The following is a 24,269-nucleotide window of genomic DNA, read 5'->3' on the forward strand; positions in this document are numbered from 1 at the left end:
CTTGCAGTAAGCGCCAAGCCTTATAAAGAGCTTACTCTATGCAAGGCATGGTTCTGTGAATAGATGATAGAGAGTGAGCTAGCTAGCTAAAGTTGCTTTATAAGGTTAAGCTCTTTCTATCTCAGTTTCCTCATTGGTAAAAAGGGGATTCAAAACAGCCCTATGTTGTAGGTACCATTATTATCCCCACCTTATGGATGAGAAAACTGAGGCAGAGAGATTAAATGATTTGTCCAAGATCCACAGCTTGTAAATGTTCTCATAGTTCATGGAAATAAAAGTATATAATTTCTATGTTGCTCCATTATATTTGCAAAAATTGTTTCTGCATATATTCTTCCTTCCCAACCAGGGAATTAACCAAATATCTTCTTTCTGCTCAAAACTCTATTAACAGTAGCATCCCTACTACTAAATAACATTTCTCTTGTGTGGCCTCAGACTGTTGTCTGTGCATAAAGTACAGGTGATAGTAGTGTTGTAACCTTACCTAACTGGTGGTACATATAGGCAGAGTTGGGGAAATTGCATCCATTTCCATCCCAGAAAATGTAAAATCCTATTAGGACGCATGGTGGCGTTGCAGGATAAGAAGGTACAAACCGGAACCGCAGCTCTGGTTCCATTAACAGGCAAAACTTACCAACAGAGCCTGGAAGACACAGGAAGCTTGGACGCCAAGGAAGGAGGACTGGGAGGTGAAAAAGACTATTCACCAGGATATTTCTGAGGTATCTTGTGGATTAATCGGTCTCAGATACTGGGGTTTTACACTTCAGTGAATTCATCCTGTCAGGAAGCTGTACCACGCAAGAACAATGGAGGCCAGCAGGAAGCTCATTTGCAGACAAAGGCAAGTCATTTTAATCTTTCTCCTCTTGGGTTCATCTCTGGTTGGGGCGGAACCTAGGCGCTATTCCGTAGTGGAGGAAACTGAGGGCAGCTCCTTTGTTACCAATTTAGAAACGGACTTGGGTCTGGGGCAGAGGGAGCTCTCCAGACGAGGGGCTAGGGTCACTTCCAAAGGGAACAAACTGCGTTTGCAGCTCGATTTGGAGACAGGGGATCTGCTGCTAAATGAGAAACTGGACCGTGAGGAACTGTGCGGTGACACAGAGCCCTGTGTGCGACATTTCCAGGTGTTGCTAGAAAACCCCTTGGAGTTTTTTCAAGCTGAGCTGCAAGTAGTAGACATAAATGACCATTCCCCGGTGTTCATGGACAGAGAAATATTACTGAAAATATCAGAGAGCAGTCCTCCCGGGACCACATTTCCTCTGAAGAACGCCCAGGACTTGGATGTGGGTCGAAATAATATTGAGAATTATGTCGTCAGCTCCAACTCCCATTTCCGGGTCCTCACCCGCAAGCGCAGCGACAACAGGAAATACCCAGAGCTGGTGCTGGACAAAGCACTAGATCGGGAGGAGGAACCTGTGCTCAGGTTAACGCTCACAGCCCAGGACGGTGGCTCTCCACCCCGGTCTGGAACAGTCCAGGTCCGCATCGAAGTCGCCGACACTAATGACAATGCCCCTGAATTTGAGCAGCCTCTCTATAAGGTGCAAGTCCGGGAGGACAGTCCCATAGGCTTCCTGATTGTCAGGGTCTCTGCTACTGACATAGACATAGGAGCCAACGCACAGATTTCTTACTCACTTTTCCAAGTTTCAGAGGAGATAAGCAAAACCTTTCAGGTAAATCCCACGACAGGAGAAATTCGACTGAAAAAACAACTTGATTTTGAAACAATTCAGTCCTATGAAGTCAATATGGAGGCAAGAGATGCTGGAAGCTTTTCTGGAAAATGCACTGTTTTGGTTCAAGTCATGGATGTGAACGACAATGCCCCAGAAATTTCCATTTCTGCGTTTACCAGTCCAATACCAGAGAACTCGCCTGAGACTGTGGTTGCAGTTTTCAGTGTTTCAGATCTTGATTCAGAAGAAAATGGGAGACTAGGTTGCTCTGTTCAGGACGATCTACCATTCCTCTTGAAATCTTCACTCAAAAATTTTTACACTCTGGTAACAGACAGACCGCTGGATAGAGAGAGTAGATCTGAGTACAATGTCACCATCACCGTCACGGACTTGGGAACTCCAAGGCTAAAAACACAGCTCAATGTAACCATCCTGATCTCTGACGTCAATGACAACATGCCCACCTTCTCCCAAACCTCCTATACTCTATTGGTCCGCGAGAACAACAGCCCCGCCCTGCACATGGGCAGCGTCAGCGCCACAGACAGAGACTCAGGCTCCAACGCCCAAGTCACCTACTCACTGCTGCCGCCCCAGGACCCACACCTCCCCCTCGCCTCCTTGGTCTCCATCAACGCGGACAACGGGCACCTCTTCGCTCTCAGGTCACTGGATTACGAGGCCCTGCGAGCCTTCGAGTTCCGCGTGGGCGCGACAGACGCAGGCTCCCCAGCGCTGAGCAGCGAGGCCCTGGTGCGTGTGGAGGTCGTGGACGAAAACGACAACACGCCTTTCATCCTGTATCCTATGCAGAACAGCTCTGTGCCCTCCACAGAGCTGGTGCCCAGGGCGGCTGAGGCGGGCTACCTGGTGACCAAGGTGGTGGCGGTGGACAGAGACTCGGGCCAGAACGCCTGGCTGTCCTACCAGCTGCTCAAGGCCACGGAGCCCGGACTGTTCAGCGTGTGGGCGCACAATGGCGAGGTGCGCACAGCCAGACTGCTGAGCGAGCGCGACGCCGCCAAGCACAGACTCATCGTGCTGGTCAAGGACAATGGCGAGCCACCAATGTCGACCACCGTCACGCTGCACGTGCTCCTGGTGGATGGGTTCTCGCAGCCCTACCTGCGGCTACCAGAGGTGGCTCTGGATGAAGCCAAAGCCGACTCGCTCACCGTCTACTTGGTCATTGCATTGGCGTTGGTCTCCTCTCTCTTCCTGTTCTCAGTGCTCCTGTTCGTCGGGGTGAGGCTGTGCAGGAGGAACAGGGCCGCCTCGGTGAATCGCTTCCCAGCGTCTGAGGGCCACTTTCCAGGCCACTCTTTGGAAGTCAGTGGGACTGGGACCCTGTGCCAGAACTACCAGTACGGGGTGTGTCTGACTAGAGGCTCAGAGACCAGCGAATTCAAGTTCCTGAAGCCAATTTTACCCAATTTCCAGAGCCACTCCCCTGGGTCAGACACAGAAGAAAACCCCAACTTTTGGAATGATTTTGGTTTCAGTATTCAGTGACAATAATTGTTTTTCATAGTCCATATTTTTAAGATTTCATGGTAAATTCATGATGACAGTTTTTTTGGCCAACCTATTGTGGATTTGAAATTGCACCAAACTTGCATGCAAAATTTTTCATGTTATCCGTGTCTTTTTAAATTGTATGGTATCCTGCTTTCATGCCTATAACAAGATCAATGGTCCTCAATCTTGGCTTTTGAAACATAAATGAAGTCAATATCTGCACAAATGCTTGTTCTGGAATAGCTGAGGAATGTGTTAGGAAAGAAAAAGCAGAAAATTAAGTCTTTATAATCATAAAGTAGCAAAGCACTGACATTTCCGTTAGAGTATGCCTAATTGGGAACGAAAGACCATGTGTGTAGAGGGAATGTCTGGTTCTTGACTTTTGCTGCCATCATGGTCACCAAACTTCTTTGAAGTTGTTTTCTCTTAAAATGTTATGTTAAAACTGTTATACTAATTGTGTCCTTCCATTAATATATCCGTGTTTGTTTTAATACAACTTTTAAATTGCTTTCCATTTATTTTCATTGGTTTTAAAAGTGGAAAAAAATAGCTATACCATGTTTATCCTATGAGATGAAGTAGCATGGTAGTGAAACTGGCTTTTCCCATTTTAAGAAACAGTAAACATACTTTTTCTGTGACAGAAACTGCAGTAGCCACCCAATATCCATTTATCTTTTTTTTTTCTTTAATAACAGATCTCAAATTTTGTTCAGGACATTAATGTGTCTCATCAAAAGAGTGAATTTTCCCAGCCTCCTCAACAGCTAGGACTGGATGTATGTTTAGGTTATAGTCCATGTACAAATGTGCAGGAGACTTCCAATAAATCTACTTAAAGGGAGATGGCTTACCTAGGAAGGGGGTGCTTTTTTTCCTTCCCTGATTGCTCCTTGCTGCCTAGAATGTGAATGTCTTGGCTGTGCACAAACAGCCATGTTGGATCATAAAGCAACCTTAGTGATGTAAACAATGGGCTGAGACAGCATAGAATACACTTAAAAGGAACAAGAGTCCCTGATGATTATGAAGTGGTCATATTGTCCCTGGGTTGCTTACTTCTGAATGTCTTTTACTTGAAGAAATAAGAAAACTTCCATCTCATTTAAGCCACCATTATTTTAGTTTTCATGGTGCCTCCAGTGGAATCTAATTCTAAGTTGTTTTTGTTTTGTTTTCCTTTTCATAGTAAGTTTTTAGTAAGATACATACATACACTGAAATGCACAGATCTTAAATGTACACTTTGATTGACCCGATGTTTTATTCTAACTCAATTAAAAGTTGTGTTCAGAGTGCTTTACACACATTATCTTTTACTTCTCTGCCAAACCCTAAGAACATTGCATTATTATTCCCTTTTACATGAGGAAACTGAGGCTTAGAAAGGTTAAGTAACTTGCTCACAATTCTGAGAAAAAAAAAAAAACAAGAGAAAGTGATTTAGATCTAATTTAAGTCTATCTGAATCAAATGTCCAAGTTCTTAACCAATATGCTATACCGTTAGGCATTAACTGGTAGCATTATCTTCCTCACTGATGAAGGGAAATCTATCAGTTATTCCTATGACTGTTCCGTGAACTGAACACTCATGCAGAAATGTAACTTACAGCTAGTGGTTTATTTCTATACCAATGGCCTCACTGCTCTGGGCCAATGAAGCCAAAGTTTTTACAAAAGCACCACCGTTAGTAAGCTGAGTCGGACACCACAACCGCACTTCATCATGAAGGAATCAGCCTGACTCTCTTCCTATAGCTTCTCGATATATGGAACTCATTATTGCAGAAATAAGTGTCTTGAATAGGGAGTGGAGTTACCCTATGATTTTATTTCTTGAAATTTTTGTTTTGTTTCTTCACTCTTTTTCTGTCAACTGAATAATATGTATTTTTGTTTTCTTTGGAAATCTGAAACTTGCCTTATTATATACATTTTACAAGTTCCTTATTCAAATTAAATATACTATTGGAGCCCTGGCAGCATGGTGGTTAAGCATTTGGCTGCTAACCAAAAAGCTGGCAGTTAGAATCCACCAGCCACTCCTTGGAAACCCTATGGGGCAGTTCTATCCTGTCTTACAGGGTTGCTATGAGTCAGAACTGACTTGATTGCAACAGGTTTGATTTCTGGGTTTTTATATTCGTTTCAGCATCCCCTTTGTTTGAAAGCAGTTGCTATTCAAATATTAATTCTAAATGAAATAATTAAGTTCATGAAATATAGGCAATGTTCTGGAGAAATTTTTACCACTAAATAACTTGGAGGTTCTTGAAATTTAATAGGAAAAAGCAGATGGGCTCCAGTAATTTTCTGTTTAAATGAACTATATGCCTTTGGCAACTCCTTTTAAAAATTATGATGAAAAACTGTGTGCGGGTCATTTAAGTGACTTCAAACTGAGGGGAAGAATAACCACGGCTGAATCAGACATTGTTCAGCATTTTCTTTAATAATACTACTCTTGTAGAGGTGTTGAATTTTTGTTCACTCAGGTGTGGGGGCATGAGAATCCACGCTTATGCTATCTGTTAACTTTCCACTGCTGATGTAAAAAATTACTGCAATCTCAGTGGCTTAAGACAATACAAATTTATTAGCATATAGTCCTGTAGGTAGGAAGTCTGATTTGGGTCTTACAGGGCTAAAATCAAGGTATCAGCAGGGACTCATTCCTTTTTGGAGACTCTGGGAAAGAATCTATTTCTTCGCTGTTTCCAGCTTCTAGAGGCTGTCAACATTCCTTGGCTCATGGCCGCTTCCTTCCATCTTCAAAGTCAGCAGTGTTGCACCTCTCTGTTCATTCTTCCAGTCACATCTTCCTCTGACCACAGCCAGGAAAGTTCTCCACTTTTTTGGTCCCATATGATTAAATGGACCCACTTGGATAATTAATATCCCCATCTCAAGGTCTTTAACTTAATCATACCTGCAATTTTCTTTTTGCCATGTAAGGTAACATATTCACAGGTTCTGGAGATTAGGATATGGACACCTTTGGAGGCCATGATTCTGCTTACCAATAAGTTGGCTTGTTGGAAGAGAATTATCCAGTCTCCTAGTACCTCCTGTGTCCAAAGGGGGCACGCGAAGGTCTTTATACCATGGACATAGGCCTCATTGATTAGGTACTTTCACCCCAGATAAGGTAATTAACAAACTTCTAAAAATTATTAACAATAACAATGACTTGTTAAAGATATCATAAATCTTTACTACCATTCAAGTCAAATTATGGAAATGCCTGAACAAAACCCAAAAGCATGGTGGCCCAATCTTGAGATCTACCTATTTGGGAACTAATTTTTCAGTAATTTGGGAAAACTCACAGTTCTTAAGCTTAAGTGGCAGAAAGAGGAGGAAATAATCAACTCTTTTAAAAAAGTATTGGTCAAATACTGTCTTCGGAACTGCCACCGGTTGCAAACTTAGTGTCCACTCATGTAGTATGTTCCATGAAAAATATGTAGTTGTGAAACTGTTCTTGTTACTTCAGAACCATTTTGCTCCTATATTTTTCTCAGCTTAGTGTTAATTATTTTATTTAATCGCCAACACCTCAACAACATTAACCAGTCAATAAAATGAGAGATCATTTGTTTTTGTATTTCTCCCTGTGAAATAACACAGAGCCCTATCTGAACACATAAACACGACATGAAAACAGAACTCGGCGTTTTGTATTACAGAACACAGTTTATATCACCTATTCAGTACATTCAGGAGAATTTTGTTTTCGGCATTAAACCAAAAAATGTAAAACGCAGTGAGAACACACGGTGGCGCTGCAGGTTAAGATGATGGAAAGCGGACTTGCCTACGCAGCCCCATTACGCAGCCCAACACCCGACCAGAAGCAAAAGCTTTCTCCACCAGAGTAAAAGTGGATGTGGACCTCCTTAAAGATCCGTTTAGCGGCATATTCTGACCATCCGGACTGCAGGACCCTGCTACCGGAATCCTGGCCTTACAAGAAGCTCCTGTGAGGCGGATTTTCAGGAAAGAGCAATGGAGATTGGATGGATGCGCAATCAGAGACAAAGGCAAGTCCTAATTTTCTTTGTTTTGCTCAGGTTGTCTGGGGCGGGCGCCCAATTGGGGCCTTATTCAGTGGTGGAAGAAACAGAGAGAGGCTTCTTTGTGGCAAATCTAGGGAAAGACCTGGGGGTTGGATTGACTGTGCTGTCTACGCGTGGGGCCCGGATCATTTCCCAGGGGAACAAAGAGCACCTGCAGCTGAAGGTTCAGACTGGGGATTTGCTCATAAATGAGAAACTAGACAGAGAGGAGCTATGCGGTCCCCTTGATCCTTGTGTACTACATTTCCAAGTGTTAATGGAAAAACCCCTAGAGATTTTTCAGGCTGAACTGAGAGTGAGAGACATAAATGACCATTCTCCTGTATTCACTGAAAGAGAAATGGTTCTAAAAATACTGGAAAACAGTCCTCTGGGGAGTGCGTTCCCTCTGAAGAATGCTCTGGACTTGGATGTAGGAAGCAACAATGTTCAGAAATATGAAATCAGCCCCAACTCCCATTTCCGGGTTCTAACCAGCAATCGCAGCGATGGCAGGAAATACCCTGAGCTGGTGCTGGACAAGGAGCTGGATCGGGAGGAGGGGCCTGAATTCAGATTAACCCTCACGGCACTGGATGGCGGCTCCCCACCCAGGTCTGGGACCACTCAGGTCCGCGTCGAAGTGGTGGACATAAACGACAACGCCCCTGAGTTTGAGCAGGCTCTCTACAAGGTGCAGATTCCCGAGGACAGCCCCACAGGATCCCTGGTTGTCACCGTCTCTGCCAGGGATTTAGACAGCGGAGTCAATGGAAAAGTATCATACACACTGTTTCAGCCTTCGGAAGATACTAGCAAAATTTTGGAGGTTAATCCTACCACTGGAGAAATTCAACTGACAACACAAGTAGATTATGAAACAACTCGGTCTTACGAAGTGGATATCGAGGCTACCGATGGGGGAGGTCTTTCAGGAAAATGTACACTTCTCCTGCGGGTGGTGGATGTGAATGATAACGCCCCAGAAGTGACCGTGTCTGCGCTCACCAGCCCCATCCCTGAGAACTCGCCAGAGACTGTAGTTGCTGTTTTCAGTGTTTCCGATCCTGACTCTGGGGACAACGGCAAGACGGTTTCCTCCATCCAGGATGACCTTCCCTTTCTTCTGAAACCTTCAGTCAAGAACTTCTACACTCTGGTAACCAAGGGAGCACTAGACAGAGAAGCAAAGGCTGAGTACAATATCACCATCACTTTCACAGATTTGGGAACTCCCAGGCTGAAAACCAAGTGCAACATAATGGTGCTGGTTTCCGACGTCAATGACAACGCTCCAACTTTCACACAAACCTCCTACACCCTGTTCATCCGCGAGAACAACAGCCCCGCCCTGCACATGGGCAGCGTCAGCGCCACAGACAGAGACTCAGGCTCCAACGCCCAAGTCACCTACTCACTGCTGCCGCCCCAGGACCCGCACCTCCCCCTCGCCTCCTTGGTCTCCATCAACGCGGACAACGGGCACCTCTTCGCTCTCAGGTCGCTGGATTACGAGGCCCTGCGAGCCTTCGAGTTCCGCGTGGGCGCGATAGACGCAGGTTCCCCCGCGCTGAGCAGTGAGGCGCTGGTGCGTGTGGAGGTCGTGGACGAAAACGACAACTCGCCCTTCGTGCTCTACCCGCTGCAGAACGACTCTGCGCCCTGCACGGAGCTGGTGCCCAGGGCGGCTGAGGCGGGCTCCCTGGTGACCAAGGTGGTGGCGGTGGACAGCGACTCGGGTCAGAACGCCTGGCTGTCCTACCAGCTACTCAAGGCCACTGAGCCCGGGCTGTTCAGCGTGTGGGCGCACAATGGCGAGGTGCGCACAGCCAGGCTGCTGAGCGAGCGCGATGCCGCCAAGCACAGACTCATCGTGCTGGTCAAGGACAATGGCGAGCCACCAATGTCGGCCAGCGTCACGCTGCACGTGCTCCTGGTGGATGGGTTCTCACAGCCCTACCTGCCGCTCCCAGATGTGGACCCAGATGAGGCCCAGGCTGACTCTCTCACTATCTACTTGGTCATTGCGTTGGCGTCGGTCTCTTCTCTCTTCTTGTTCTCCGTGCTCTTGTTCGTCGGGGTGCGGCTGTGCAGGAGGAACAGGGCCGCCTCAGTGGGTCGCTGCTCAGTGCCTGAGGGCCACTTTCCAGGCCACTTTGTGGACGTCAGCGGCACCGGGACCCTGTCCCATAGCTACCAGTATGAGGTGTGTCTGACAGGAGGTTCTGGGACCAGTGAGTTCAAGTTTCTTAAGCCGATTATGCCTGACTTTCCTCCCCAGGGCACCACCAGTGAAATCAAGGAAAGCCACACTTTCCGGAATAGCTTTGGATTTAATTATTGATGGGAACACATCTAATAAAGACATTTATTTCTTTAACATTTTCTTAATTAGCTAAATTGTTTATGTCCACCACCAATAAGATGTTATTTAATTTTCCCTACTTTATTTATCCTCAATTTCCAACCTTATGCTGAAAGTTTTCCCTTTCCTCACATTTTAATCCAATGAGGTGTTTCTCCCTAGAATCCTAATGATTGAAATAATCTTTATTGTCAAAGTTGATATCATTTAAATTTTTTCTTCCACTTTATATATATCTTTATTTGACTTTGTTTTCATTGTCTCTACATTACTCATGTTAGTTCTCCTTTTCCTAAAACATCTTCAATTTTAAAAATAATCTGCAGCATGTAATACATATATTTATTATTTGGTATTCTATTTTATTTTCAAAAGTGTTATTATTGTTGATTTGTCATCCTTGGTTTTCGTTATAACAATTTTTTAACTGTGTCACATTTTTTAACAAAGCTTTATTGTCACTTTAGTGATATCTTCTTATTTGAATTATGTTTCTATTATAAATATGGCAAATAAACATCTAATCATCTTTATCTGATAATAAGAAAAACCATTGTAAAGTGTTTGTGTGTGAGTGTGTGTGTGTGTTTAAGTTTGGAGAAAGAAAAAGCAAAGTGTAAGCGTTCTATAGCATCATATGAAAATCTTTGATAATTTGTTGCTTTCAATTCTGCATTAAAAAAAAGAGATCCTTGTTAATTTTTTAAAGGCTAACAACTGAGTTCCAATCTGTTAAAAAAAATCCCAGTAAAAATCAATAAGTAGAGGTTTATGCAGTGTGGCTTTTATAGTCAACAATCACAGTGTCGTTTTGGTGATATCTAGCTTTTCACACTGTATCTCTCAATTGAATTGGTATCTCTTGCTTATTGTGGGAGAAAAGGGCTCCCTAATAGCTGTTAGGCCTTTGATGTTACAACGCTGTTCTTACTCTCAAAAGTGTTAGGATAGGCATTAGTATAGTCTATTTATCCCTTTAGTCAGTGCAGAGACTTTTGACCCCACTAGATTTCAGTTTAGAGGGACCTCAAGATCGAGGTCAGTCACTTCTTTAACTCTGCAAGTACTTTTAAGGCTAACGTCAGAAAAATAATGTGCAAAAGAAAGGACAGGAATAGAAATTGTAGTAAGTGGCTCAAAAATTAGAATGAGTAAATGATAGAATACATGGTTTGAAAGGTAGGGATTGAAGGGAACTGAAAAATTACTGCTTCGTGTTCTACTCACCAGGATTTACTTAGGCATGCTATAATACAGCAAGCATTTAGTGAGCATCAGATGTGCCAACAACGATGACGAAGACATAGTTCCTGCGCTCAAGTACCTTCCGTATTAAAGAATGGACAAACTGGCATGAAACAAGAAGCAATGGTATTTACGAAGGCAATCGTAGTTACACGCACGTGTTTTTATGAGGGCATGGAAGAGGGACAGCCTAAATGCTTTGTAGTGGACTACCTAATGATGATTCTATTTAGGAAACGTAATGAGATTTTGAAGAAGGTGTGAAACAGGTTTCTTGTGACAGTTCAGATGTTTCTGCCCCTAGTGTTCCTGGGTAAGTAAAATCTATTATTTTTATAGTGCCTATTTTTTTTTAAGATCACCACAGCCCCCCCCCTTTGGTTCCTGACATTATGTGGGAGTTGTGTTAGGAGATTAGAGGCCTGGTACCTAGCAAAATCTAACAGTATAGTGGACATCATTACTGGTAGAAATACTGTGTCAACTGTTGATTTTCAACTTTTCACATTAAGCAGTGAAGAATCCCAGCAACGTGAACAGTTCTCTAGCTCAACATTCTTTCTTAAAAACAAACAGAAGAAAAATGAAAAAAATAAACGAACATCTGAAAGGAAAAAAAAATTTTTAAGACACATACACAAAAGCACACACAAAAAATTGGCTGCAGTCACTTGAGTCTTCAGAGGCCACGAGGTGGCGCTGCAGGCTAAAGAGACAAAAAAGGAGAGCCAAGGATGCTACGAAGTCACTAACAAAGAGAGGAAGATCGGACAGGTCGGCTGGGAAGAAAAGCTACAGCAGCCCAATCACAGACCCCTGCTACTTCAGGGCGTGGGTCTGGAGCTTGCCACTGCTGTTTCTTTATCCTGGGAAATGTGATTGTGACTGAAATAGACGAAAGCCGTGTTCAGAAGAAGCCATGGAGGCTGGAGGGCTGCGCTTCCGGAGACAAAGGCAAGTCCTGTTTATCTTTATATTTGGGGGAGTATCCCTGGCAGTTTCGGGGTTTGGACGTTATTCGGTGACGGAGGAAACAGAGAGAGGATCGTTTGTGGTCAATTTGGCAAAGGATCTGGGGATAGCGGAGGGGGAGCTGGCTACAAGGGGCGCTCGGGTGGTCTCTGATGATAACAAACAACACTTGCTCCTGGATTCTCAAACCGGGGATTTGCTCACAAATGAGAAACTGGACCGGGAGAAGCTGTGCGGCTCCACAGAGCCCTGTATGCTGTATTTCCAAATTTTAGTGGATAATCCCTTTCAAATTTACCGGGCTGAACTAAGGATCAGGGATATAAATGACCATTCACCAGTGTTTCAGGACAAAGAAATGGTCTTAAAAATACTAGAAAATACAGCCGAAGGGACAATATTTCGACTAGAAAGAGCACAGGATTCAGATGGAGGACTTAACGGTATCCAAAAGTACACGATCAACCCCAGCTCTTTTTTCCATATAAAAATTACTGACAGTGATGAAGGCGTCATCTACCCAGAGCTAGTACTGGACAAAGCGTTGGATTGGGAGGAGCAGCAAGAGCTCAGATTAACACTCACGGCGCTGGATGGCGGCTCTCCACCCAGGTCTGGGACCACTACTATACGCATTGTGGTCGTGGACGTTAATGACAACGCCCCGCAGTTTGCGGAAGCGCAATATGAGACCCAGGTTAGGGAGGACACCCCCATAGGGTCCCTAATTGTTAAGGTGTCGGCTGGCGATGTAGACTCCGGAGTCTATGCGGAAGTATCCTATTCATTTTTTGATGCCTCTGAAGACATTAGAACAACCTTTCAAATCAATCCTTTTTCTGGGGAAATAGTTCTCAAAGCCTTGCTTGATTATGAGCTAATAAAATCTTACAAAATAAATATACAGGCAATCGATGGCGGGGGCCTTTCCGCAAGATGTACGGTTTCGGTCGAAGTGTTGGACACAAATGACAATCCCCCCGAACTGATTATGTCTTCACTGTCCAACTACATCGAGGAGAACTCTCCAGAGACGGTACTGGCTGTTTTTAGGATTAGAGACAGAGACTCTGGCGAAAATGGAAAGATGGTGTGCCATATTCAAGAAGATCTGCCTTTCCTACTGAAACCCTCCGTAGAGAATTTTTATGTTCTAATGACAGAGGGAGCACTTGACAGAGAAGGGAGAGCTGAGTACAACATCACCATCTCCGTCACGGACTTAGGGACTCCAAGGCTGAAAACCGAGCACAATATAAGGGTGCTGGTCTCCGACGTCAATGACAACGCGCCCACCTTCTCCCAAACCTCCTACACCCTGTTCGTCCCTGAGAACAACAGCCCCGCCCTGCATATGGGCAGCGTCAGCGCCACAGACAGAGACTCAGGCTCCAACGCCCAAGTCACCTACTCGCTGCTGCCGCCCCAGGACCCGCACCTCCCCCTCGCCTCCTTGGTCTCCATCAACGCGGACAACGGGCATCTCTTTGCTCTCAAGTCACTGGATTACGAGGCCCTGAGAACCTTCGAGTTCCGCGTGAGCGCGATAGACTCAGGCTCCCCGGCACTGAGCAGCGAGGCGCTGGTGCGTGTGGAAGTCGTGGACGAAAACGACAACTCGCCCTTCGTGCTCTACCCGCTGCAGAACGGCTCTGCGCCCTGCACCGAGCTGGTGCCCAGGGCGGCTGAGGCGGGCTACCTGGTGACCAAGGTGGTGGCGGTGGACAACGACTCGGGTCAGAATGCCTGGCTCTCCTACCAGCTACTCAAGGCCACAGAGCCAGGACTGTTCAGCGTGTGGGCGCACAATGGCGAGGTGCGCACAGCCAGGCTGCTGAGCGAGCGCGACGCCGCCAAGCACAGACTCGTCGTGCTGGTCAAGGACAATGGCGAGCCACCAATGTCGACCACCGTCACGCTGCACGTGCTTCTGGTGGATGGCTTCTCGCAGCCCTACCTGCCGCTACCAGAGGTGGCTCTGGATGAGGCCCAGGCCGACTCGCTCACTATCTACTTGGTCATTGCGTTGGCGTCGGTCTCTTCTCTCTTCTTGTTTTCCGTGCTCTTGTTCGTCGGGGTGAGGCTGTGCACGAGGAACAGGGCCGCCTCGGTGGGTCGCTGCTCGGTGCCTGAGGGCCACTTTCCGAGCCACTCGATGGAGGTCAGCGGCACCGGGACCCTGTCCCACAGCTACCAGTATGAGGTGTGTCTGACCGGAGGCTCAGAGACCAGCGAATTTAAGTTCTTCAATCCGATTATGCCCAATATTCAGGCACAGGGCTGTGAGAGGAATAATGAAGAAAACCCCAACTTCCGAAATAGCTTTGGATTTAATATTCAGTCAAAGTTCTGTTAATATTTTTATGGCTATTTGGTATGTGATGCAACCATATTGATGTTAGTTTGCTTTTGAAACTCCAAGTTACATTGTTAGGCAATTTCAAGCAAAAATGTCAAGTATCATATACCTGTTTTTACAATATTATTTCATCCTTCTTAAGTATTAGTAACAGCTAGCTTTAATTTAATTAGTATCCATTTCTAAATAATGGTTTTAAGGTTTTAATCCTTTCAAAATGTACAAATATTTCATTACTTTTATTTCTTATTGTAGAAAACAGAGGATTTGTTTTTTCTCCTAGTAAGTGTCATAGCCTGCATCTCATAATCCTAACCACCTCTGCCGATTGCATTTTTTTCTGTGTGAGAAGACATACCTACATTTCCAACCTTATTCTAACATCCTTTTATTCATGTTCATCTTTAGTTCTACATCAGAGTTTAAAATGAAATATTCCTCTATTCCTCTGCTCATGACAAAACGAAACAGATCATTTCATGAGTGGTATTGGACCACAATACTATCCTTGTGTTCATATTATTATTTTATTTCCTTTAAATACACCACTCTCACTTGGCTAATATTTTCTAAAGCTCACTTTTGCTCATATGTAAAATAGATTTTGTCTTATAATTTAAACAAAATGTAATAGCCTGCATGAAAATGAATAAAACTTTTTGAAAATTTGTTTGAGAGAGTGTTGATGGACTGTTGGACTGAAGTGAAAAGATTTTCACTTTTCATTTTATTTTGCAAATTTATTTTAATTATTATCAAATTTAAAAACCAAGAAGGCTTTAAGGTTAGAAACTTCCTATCTCCTCTCATAGAGTGGTTTCTTCTAGAATTAATTCCAATGTTTCTAAATATTTATACTGCTATATCTTGATCAATTTTATACTTTAATAATTTTTTACTATGACAGATCAGGATTTAAATTGTTTATTTCCCTATAATAACAACAACAAAAGTTGCTGTCGAGTCGATTCCGAATCATAGTGACCCTATAAGACAGGAAGAACTGCCCCGTAGAGCTGCCCCGTAGAGCTTCCAAGGAGTACCTGGTGGGTTCGTAGTGCCGACTTTTTGGTTAAAAGCCTTAGCTCTTAACCACTACAACACCAGGGTTTCCTTCCCTGTAATAAAAACCAAACCCGTTGCAGTCGAGTCAATTCCAACTCATAGCTACCCTATAGGACAGAGTAGAACTGCCTCATAGAGTTTCCAAGGAGGGCCTGGTGGATTCAAACTGCTGACCTTTTGGTTAGCAGCTGTAGCTCTTAACAACTATGCCACCAGGGTTTCCTTCCCTATAGGACACACATATAAACACATTGTACATGCCCTTTCTTCTATTTTCCCAGTATAGTTATCATAGCTTTTTAACCTAAACTAGTAGCTAGTGTCTGTATTGCTAAGATTATCTCAGAACTCACGTATACTAGGATTAGCTTTCCTTTCTTAAAAAGCATCTGTCCTAGAGCTGGTAATTGCTGTTTTATAGTTTCATCTTTTTCTATGAACCACTATTGATTTTTTCCATATTATCTCTTATCCTTTATCAGTTATGTTTATTTCCTGGAGATCATTTACCAAGAGCCCTCCACATTTCTGCTTTATTTACATTGGTTGATCTATAGGCTGTCATCCTAGGACTATTTTATTCTTTAATATTTTCCTGTATTAGCAGTCTTCTACGAGATCCAGTATATTCTTTCTTAGTTTACTCCCTTATTAAGCTGACATACATTTCTCAATATCATAAAAATAGATCCAGGGGAGGTAAAAAATTTGGAGACCTTGCATTGTGAAGATACCTTGTTCTTTTCATTTGATTGACAGTTTGACTGGGTATAAAATTCTAAGTTGAAAATAATTTTCCCTGGATTTTGAAAGCACTGTTTCTTTTATTTATTGCATATAGGGTGCCTTTTCAGAAGACTCATTCCATTCTGATTCTGATCATTTTTTTGTGTTCACCTCCCAGGAGCACTGAAAACCTTAGTGTAGTCTCTTTATTTATTCATCTGGTCACATGGGTGTACCCTGTTAATATTCAGACTCTCTCAGTTCTTGGAAATTTTCTTATTACGTTTTAATTATAATTTCACCCAAGTTCCCTATATTCTGTCTTTAACCATAATCTTATTAGTGAAATATTGGACCATCTGGATTAATTCTGTAAGACTCTAAACTTTTTTCTTTACTATTTTTCTATCTCTTTTTTTCGTTTTCTACCTTCTGGGCAATTAATTTTGTCATCCAATGTATATATATAAGTTTTTGGGGGATGACAAATATTTATTTTTAAGAGTTCTTTTTTGTTTTCTGGCTGTTTTCAGAGCATCTTGTTATAGATTTATAAACATATCTTCTCTCTTCTATCATTAAACTATTTATTCTGTAAAAAATACATTATGTAGTAAGAAATTTTATAACCATTTTACGAATGAGAGTGAATCACAGGGCTGTTAAGAATTTGCCCAAGGTCATATATATAGCTAGTGAGGGACACTTAAGTCATAGGTTTTTCTTTATCTTATAATAAGAATCCTTGCTTTATACAATTACTGTAAGATTAATGGGTAAATACATATGTAACACTTAGAAAAGTGGGTAGTATAGATTAAGCACTCAATAAAGCATTCACTTTTATTATATTTTATTTCTCAGGATATTAATCAGACATTTTAAAGGCTTTCTTCTATTTTCTGTATTGTATCTCTTTCCTTCTGTTTCCTTCTTTTTAATAGTGCTGGTGGTTTTGACCTTTCTGTTTCACATTGTAGGATTTTCTTTCAAATGTTTTGTGGTTCTTGGCTGTCTTCTTAAAACTGTATTTAAGAATAATGAAATATCAAAATGCTGACAGTAAGCTCTTTTGCATGCATAAGACCTCTTGATGGAAGGGCTTCACTCTACTATGCTAACTATGTACTTCACATAACTATGCTAGGATAGAGTTATTTCCTTGGGAGGCTCCCAAATATCAGTATGTATAATCCTTTATCTGGAACTTTCATACTCTTCAGGTTAGAATTCTACAGTATCCTATGTATAAGGGTGAGGTGGGAAGGGGTTCGGGCATATACCTTGTGCCCTACAACCTGAGAATATTAAGTGGGAAGGTGCTAGAAGTCTTACCATTCAGAATGCAGAAGTTTGCTTAATTTCCCTATTTTTAGTTTCACACATCACATTTGCACTCAGCTGTGCCTGGAGTCTCCAAGACTAGAGATATCCCTATTTTCTGCAAACAAATAAATTTTTAATTCTCTGGCTCTGAGTTACTTTTCTGACTATGTAGAATGGCAAGAAGACTAGAGAATCCAACTTTCCTATATTTTCAACTAATCACTTTTTTTTTTTTTTAGCTCTTACCTTACTTCAACTTTCTTATGCTCCCAGTTCATCCAGTCTTGAACCTAAATGGGATTATGTGGGGCAAACACACTAGTTTCTTGTATCTCCAATGCAGTAACTTTATGTTGGCTGTTTTTTGGAACTGCTAAATCAGCTATTCTTTCATCTGCCTTCCTGTCATCAAAAAAAAAAGTGTTTTCACTTGTATATTCTTCATGCTTGTGAGTTTGTATCATTTTTATTACTTTTGTGTCATTTTAAAGTATATTTTAAGAGGAAGGAGGATAACAAAATGTAGCCAATCTACCTACCTTTCAATTTTTACCCTTCTGTACTGATTAATTTTTCAACCATGTTTCTAGTTTGCATTTTTTAATATAATTTGAAATTAACATTTTAAGACATGAACTTGTTAGATCCTTCCTCCATCCATTCTTGAGAGTACTTTTGAGACCTCCTGTATGGACATCATTCGGGGGCTCCTAGACTCTATTGCAACTATGTCCTTTATTATGTAGCAGCCACACATTTTGGCTAGGACTGAAGCCACCTCAAACTTAAGGAGTGTTTCCTGACTGGATTAAAACAAAGCAAGAGGCAAAGAAGAGTTTTCAGATTTGCATATATTTCTATGCTACTTGAAACAATGAAAGCTTCATTATTAGGCACATGATCTTAGTTGATCTAATCAGCATGAAAGCTAAGTTTTTGTTCTATGGTTGGGGGAGAGAATCTTTCTCCCTTTGTATTTCTTGACTGAAAGAGCAGGCTGACATAGTTGCTATTGAAAGGGATCTTGGGAACCTGAGGGGAGCTGGCCTTTGGGTATGCCGATCTTAAGTAAAACTAGCATCTTTGTGTTCATGTACTTGCTAAATATTTTTGTATATTGTAAGAAACTGAAAATAAATTATAAATTTACATACTGTGTCCTACCCCAATATTTTACTCCATTGCTAGCAAGATATCTACAGAAATGCCTTCTTGTGCTATAAGAACTATCTACATGTTTCATGATCCATTCAGCTTCATATCTTCTAAGAGAATCTGGAAATGGCTCATGCACATTTTGCCTTTAGCACCTAAGGAAGGCTAAGTAGTACTGGGATTTCATTCAGTTTAACAACCAGTTATACCTTCCTTGTTTCAGGCTTTTAATCTTCTCCAAAACAATTGCAAGCTCCTGGAGGCCAGGAATCTTAGCTTGTATTTCTGTATTTATCACAACTGAGCACATTTAGTTATGTGCAGAGTAGGGAGGGATATTTAATAACTGTTTTAAAACAAATACTAACAGCATCACAAACTACAGAGAATTTTTTTTAAAGTAAGATGGAATAGAGAATATATTTGTAATCATATAAGGAACAGAATGGATAAACAGCATTTGTTTCTGGAGGACATCTATGTGGAAGGGATTTAGGTAGCTTTGGTCAAACTGTAATAATCTGTGGAGACGCGTGGTGGCGCTGCAGGATAACATCGCGAAAAAAATTACACTGGCTAAGTCCTGGACACTGCTATCCAGTGCACACGGAGAAATGGGGAGACAGAACAGCTAGAGGTGACCCAGAAGCCATTCAACAGGGCTAAAGTCTTAGACCTCAGAGGATTTGGTGGACAGATCAGAAGCACAATTCCCAGAACTGAGAGGTAGAGCTGAAGGGATTCAGCAGGAAGCCTTTGGGAAAGGAGCTATGGAGAACGGAGGGCCAGGCACTCTGCGGACAAGGCAAGTCCTGCTTCTCTTTGTCTTGTTGGGAATATCTCAGGCGGTCTCTGAGTCAGGGCGCTTTTCTGTGGCGGAGGAAATGCAGAGCGGGAGCTTTATAGGCAATTTGGCAAAGGACTTGGGACTGGAGGTGGGGGAGCTATCGTCACGGGGGGCCCAAATAGTCTCTAAGGATAACAAACAGCATTTGCAGCTGGATTTAAACACGGGAGATTTGCTCCTAAGGGAAACTCTAGACCGGGAAGAGCTGTGTGGCTCCACCCAGCAGTGTGTGCTGCACTTCCAGGTGTTAATGAAAAATCCCTTGCAGTTTTTTAGAATTGAGCTCCAGGTCAGGGACATAAATGATCACTCTCCCGTTTTCCTGGAAAAAGAAATGCGCCTAGAAATCCCAGAGAATAGTCCTGTCGGCGCTGTGTTCTTATTAGAAAGTGCCAAGGATTTAGATGTGGGAATCAACACCATAAAAAACTACACAATCAGTCCCAACTCTAATTTCCACGTTAAAATTAGAGTCAATCCAGACAACAGGAAATACCCTGAGCTGGTTTTGGACAAAGCGCTGGATTACGAAGGACAGCCTGAGCTCAGTTTCATCCTCACGGCTCTGGATGGCGGCTCTCCGCCCAGATCCGGGACCGCCTTGGTTCGGGTGGTGGTCGTGGACATTAATGACAACGCCCCTGAGTTCGAACAGCCCTTTTATGACGTGAAGATTCCAGAGAACAGCATCTTAGGTTCTCCAGTTGTGACCGTCTCAGCTTGGGATTTAGACTCAGGAACAAATGGGGAAATATCATACACTTTGTCCCATGCCTCGGAAGATATTTGCAAGACATTTGAAATTAATCAAAAGTCTGGAGAAGTTATTCTAACAGCACTCTTGGATTTTGAAACAACTGAATCATACTCAATAATCATTCAAGCCACAGACGGAGGTGGCCTTTTTGGAAAATCAACAGTGAGAATTCAGGTGATGGATGTGAATGACAATGCTCCCGAAGTCACCGTGTCATCAGTTATCAGCCCAATCCCTGAAAACTCACCTGAGACTGTGGTTGTGGTTTTCAGTATTCTAGACAGAGATTCCGGGGACAACGGGAGAATGATTTGTTCTATCCCAGAAGACCTCCCATTCACGCTAAAACCTTCCGTTGAGAATTACTACACATTGGAAACGGAGGGAACACTGGACAGAGAAATCAGAGCCGAGTACAACATCACCATCACCGTCGCAGACTTGGGTACCCCCAGGCTGAAAACCCAGCACAACATAATCTTGTTGGTCTCGGACGTCAATGACAACGCGCCCATCTTCTCCCAAACCTCCTACACCCTGTTCGTCCGCGAGAACAACAGCCCCGCCCTGCACATGGGCAGCGTCAGCGCCACAGACAGAGACTCAGGCTCCAACGCCCAAGTCACCTACTCACTGCTGCCGCCCCAGGACCCGCACCTCCCCCTCGCCTCCTTGGTCTCCATCAATGTGGACAACGGGCACCTCTTCGCTCTCAGGTCGCTGGATTACGAAGCCCTGCGAGCCTTCGAGTTCTGCGTGGGCGCGACAGACGCAGGCTCCCCCGCGCTGAGCAGCGAGGCGCTGGTGCGCGTGGAGGTCATGGACGAAAACGACAACTCGCCCTTCGTGCTCTACCCGCTGCAGAACGACTCTGCGCCCTGCACTGAGTTGGTGCCCAGGGCTGCCGAGGCGGGCTACCTGGTGACCAAGGTGGTGGCGATGGACAGCGACTCGGGACAGAACGCCTGGCTGTCCTACCAGCTGCTCAAGGCCACTGAGCCCGGACTGTTCAGCGTGTGGGCGCACAATGGCGAGGTGCGCACAGCCAGACTGCTGAGCGAGCGCGACGGGGTCAAGCACAGACTCATCGTGCTGGTCAAGGACAATGGCGAGCCACCGAGGTCGACCAGCGTCACGCTGCACGTGCTCCTGGTGGATGGGTTCTCACAGCCCTACCTGCCGCTGCCAGAGGTGGCCCTGGATGAGGCTCAAGCCGACTCGCTCACCGTCTACTTGGTCATTGCGTTGGCGTCGGTCTCGTCGCTCTTCCTGTTCTCCTTGCTCTCGTTCATCGCTGTGTGGCTGTGCAGGAGGAACAGGGCCGCCTCGGTGGATTGCCGTTCGGTGCCTGAGGGCCACTTTCCGAGCCACTTGGTTGACGTTAGCGGTACCGGGACTTTGTCTCAGAGGTACCTCTATGAGGCGTTTCTGACTGGAGGCTCCGGGACCAATGAGTTCAAGTTCTTGAAGCCGATTATCCCCAACTTTCCGCCCCAGGGCCCTGGAAAAGAAATAGAGGAAAATCCTTCCTTTCTCAATAGCTTTGGGTTCAGTATTCAGTGACCATGATTGACTTTTATATTCCATGTGCATATTGTTTTATGGCTCTTCCAAACCAATGTTTATTTTCCCCAATTTGTGTGTACTTTAAATTGAACTGATATTAATATTTTCTCATATTCTCCTGAATTTTGCTTTTAAATGAAAGTTTATCTTTATTGGTAGTTGTAATGAGATTGTAATTTACTCTCTAACCCAGGAGATCTAATTTATAATTAATTTGCCTCCCTAAATTACAACACCAAATCACTTTCTTTCTGTGTCCCCAACCCCCACCCCAGTTGAACTTTGATCCCAAATTATGCTTATTGTAAAATAAAACTGACCACTTTGGAAGTAATTCAAGTGTTCAAGCATTTCTTCATTTGATTCTTTTTTGTGGTTTTTCTTGTAGTTTAATATTGGTTGCTGTTTAGAAATGTCATTTTTCTTTCTTTAGGTCCACTGCGTTTTCTTGATTAATGTTTTGAAATATTTAATACTATTGAAAACAAACCTGAACGGTCATGTCCTGTGATACAACCCTAAGTGTAATTATCTAATTAGAAAGGCTGGAAAGCAACTGTCTCAGTATCTTTAGTTTATACAGCCTGGAAAGTAATTATGAAGGTGTATTAATATTGTGACCACTCACAGATTCTTGGGATATGAAATTACAGTTTTACAAAGCTCTAGGATACTCCACTGGAATGCAGACATCTAAACAATAATTTGGGAACATAAAGTGAACTTGTGTGTTAATGTGTATAATATTTTGCCTGTGTTCTCTCAGAATTTAATGTGAGAATTGGACACTGGGCACTGTTTTCCAAACTTTTTAAACCATAACCAGTAGTAAAATTGTTTTATATATTATGTGACATACAGACATAATAGAGAAGTCTTATGAACAATGTTTAGCCTTTTGTGATGGAATTTGAAATTGCCTATGCTATTCTATTCTTTCTAATTATCAAATATGGTCATGATCCACTAAACTGATTTCAAGGCCTGCTAATGGGTAGCAATCCAAAGTTGGAAAACCATTTTTCTCAGAGATATAAAACTATGATATTCACTAGTGAATGACTCAAATGTAGAGACCATTGTGAAGTATCAATATATAGTCCTTTAGGGTTCTCATGTAAAAACTTTTAAAACCATTGTAAGGGAAACAGTTTAATCTCATGCTACACAGGCATCAACCAACTTCTCTTGCCTTTAATGATCTTACTAGTTACAGAAGAAAAAGCCTTCATGGCTGGGGGAGATTTCCCATGAATTTCACTTAAAAGTCACTCAAGTCTACACGTTACGGAAGGAAAATACAGTTAAACAAGACGCGTAAGAGTACAGAGAGAAAGGACGTGTGTGAGAGAGCAAGCAGGCACAGGAAAGAGGAAATGAATGGGGGTGAGTAAAGTGATTGCTTCTAATAACAGACTAGAGTCAGTGCAGAAAAACACCTCTTGAAGATATTTTAAAGCTTTATCTTAGCACTGTAGAGGGGCTGTCTATTGGTCAATCGATAACGCCAGGAAGTACAATCCCTTTCTCTAGCATACCTGAGATAACCATTACTGTGGAACAAACCAGTGTGGACCTATTAATTATTCTTTGCATTAAATATAAATGGGGAGAACAGAAGTCAACTATGGTGCATGTAGGCTAATTGAATCTTAATTTTCTGTTTTCAGAAGTGGAAGTAAGTGCAATTTTTCCCCCTAAAGGAAAACTTCTTTTTTTTAGAACAAAAGCTCACAAGATACTAGTTAATCAATAAAGATTACCCCCTGTACAGGGTTATTGCTTCTTAGCATACCAGACGAGATACATAGAACACTGAAGGTGAAAAATAAAGATAGCCATTTCTCATACATGAGAATTAATTACTAATCAAAAAGACCGACAAGACCGTAACAGCTGTTGGTGAGGATGTGGAGAAATTAGAATCCTAATGTATTACTGGTGGGAATGTAAAATGGTGCAGCCGCATTAGAAAACAGTTTGGCAATTCCTCAAAATTTTAAACATAGAGTTACCCTGTGACCCAGGAATTCTACTCCTACGTATCTACCCAAAACAATTTAAAATGTATGTCCACACAAAAAAACTTACACCTGAATGTTCATAATAGCATTATTCGTAATAGCCAAAAAGTGGAAATAACCCAAACGTCCATTAACTGACAAGTGGATAAACACAATGTGGTACCTCCCTACAAGAGAGTTGTTATTACTCAGCAATAAAATGGAATGCAGCACTGATACACGCTACAGCACAGATGAGCCTCAAAAACATTACACTAAGTGGAAGAAGCCAGTCATAAAAGTTCACACATTGTATTATCCCATTTATATAAAATGTTCAGAGTAGACAAATTTATGGAGACAGAAAGTAGATTACTAGCTTAGCGGTTGCTTACGGCTGGCGGGGAGGGATGGACAGTGACTGCTAACAGGTACAAGGTTTCTTTTTTTTTGGATGATGATGGAAATGGTCTAAAATTAGATTGTGGTGATAGTTGTACAACTCTATAAATATTCTAAAAGCCATTTAATTGTATACTTTAAATGGGTGGGCTTTATGGTATGATAGATAACTAAACTTTAAAAAATAAAGGTGC

At 42.8% G+C, this 24,269-nt stretch overlaps 4 protein-coding genes across 4 annotated transcripts; all 4 read left to right on the top strand.

The window, feature by feature from the left end:
* Positions 1–505: 505 nt before the first annotated feature.
* On the top strand, positions 506–5,145 carry LOC100658919 (protocadherin beta-13). Its single transcript, XM_003404559.3, has one exon. The coding sequence runs from the start codon at positions 819–821 to the stop codon at positions 3,213–3,215; it is 2,397 nt and encodes a 798-aa protein (XP_003404607.1). The 5' UTR covers positions 506–818; the 3' UTR covers positions 3,216–5,145.
* A 125-nt stretch (positions 5,146–5,270) lies between these two features.
* Positions 5,271–9,963, top strand: LOC100658635 (protocadherin beta-16). The gene has a single exon (XM_003404558.4). The coding sequence runs from the start codon at positions 7,238–7,240 to the stop codon at positions 9,629–9,631; it is 2,394 nt and encodes a 797-aa protein (XP_003404606.2). The 5' UTR covers positions 5,271–7,237; the 3' UTR covers positions 9,632–9,963.
* Positions 9,964–10,007: 44 nt separating this feature from the next.
* Positions 10,008–16,272, top strand: LOC100676387 (protocadherin beta-10-like). Its single transcript, XM_010591324.3, has one exon. It carries the CDS (start codon positions 11,817–11,819, stop codon positions 14,223–14,225), a length of 2,409 nt encoding a protein of 802 aa, XP_010589626.2. The 5' UTR covers positions 10,008–11,816; the 3' UTR covers positions 14,226–16,272.
* Positions 16,273–17,758: 1,486 nt separating this feature from the next.
* LOC100659208 (protocadherin beta-12-like) lies at positions 17,759–21,987 on the top strand. Its single transcript, XM_003404560.4, has one exon. The coding sequence runs from the start codon at positions 19,271–19,273 to the stop codon at positions 21,665–21,667; it is 2,397 nt and encodes a 798-aa protein (XP_003404608.2). The 5' UTR covers positions 17,759–19,270; the 3' UTR covers positions 21,668–21,987.
* The last annotated feature ends 2,282 nt before the right edge of the window (positions 21,988–24,269 follow it).

Source organism: Loxodonta africana, chromosome 2 (genome assembly GCF_030014295.1).
Source record: "Loxodonta africana isolate mLoxAfr1 chromosome 2, mLoxAfr1.hap2, whole genome shotgun sequence".
Taxonomy (NCBI): domain Eukaryota; kingdom Metazoa; phylum Chordata; class Mammalia; order Proboscidea; family Elephantidae; genus Loxodonta; species Loxodonta africana.

Bases quoted from the DNA above. Each gene is read 5' to 3' on its own strand.
- LOC100658635 (XM_003404558.4), top strand. From the start codon at position 7,238: ATGGAGATTGGATGGATGCGCAATCAGAGACAAAGGCAAGTCCTAATT.
- LOC100658919 (XM_003404559.3), top strand. From the start codon at position 819: ATGGAGGCCAGCAGGAAGCTCATTTGCAGACAAAGGCAAGTCATTTTA.
- LOC100676387 (XM_010591324.3), top strand. From the start codon at position 11,817: ATGGAGGCTGGAGGGCTGCGCTTCCGGAGACAAAGGCAAGTCCTGTTT.
- LOC100659208 (XM_003404560.4), top strand. From the start codon at position 19,271: ATGGAGAACGGAGGGCCAGGCACTCTGCGGACAAGGCAAGTCCTGCTT.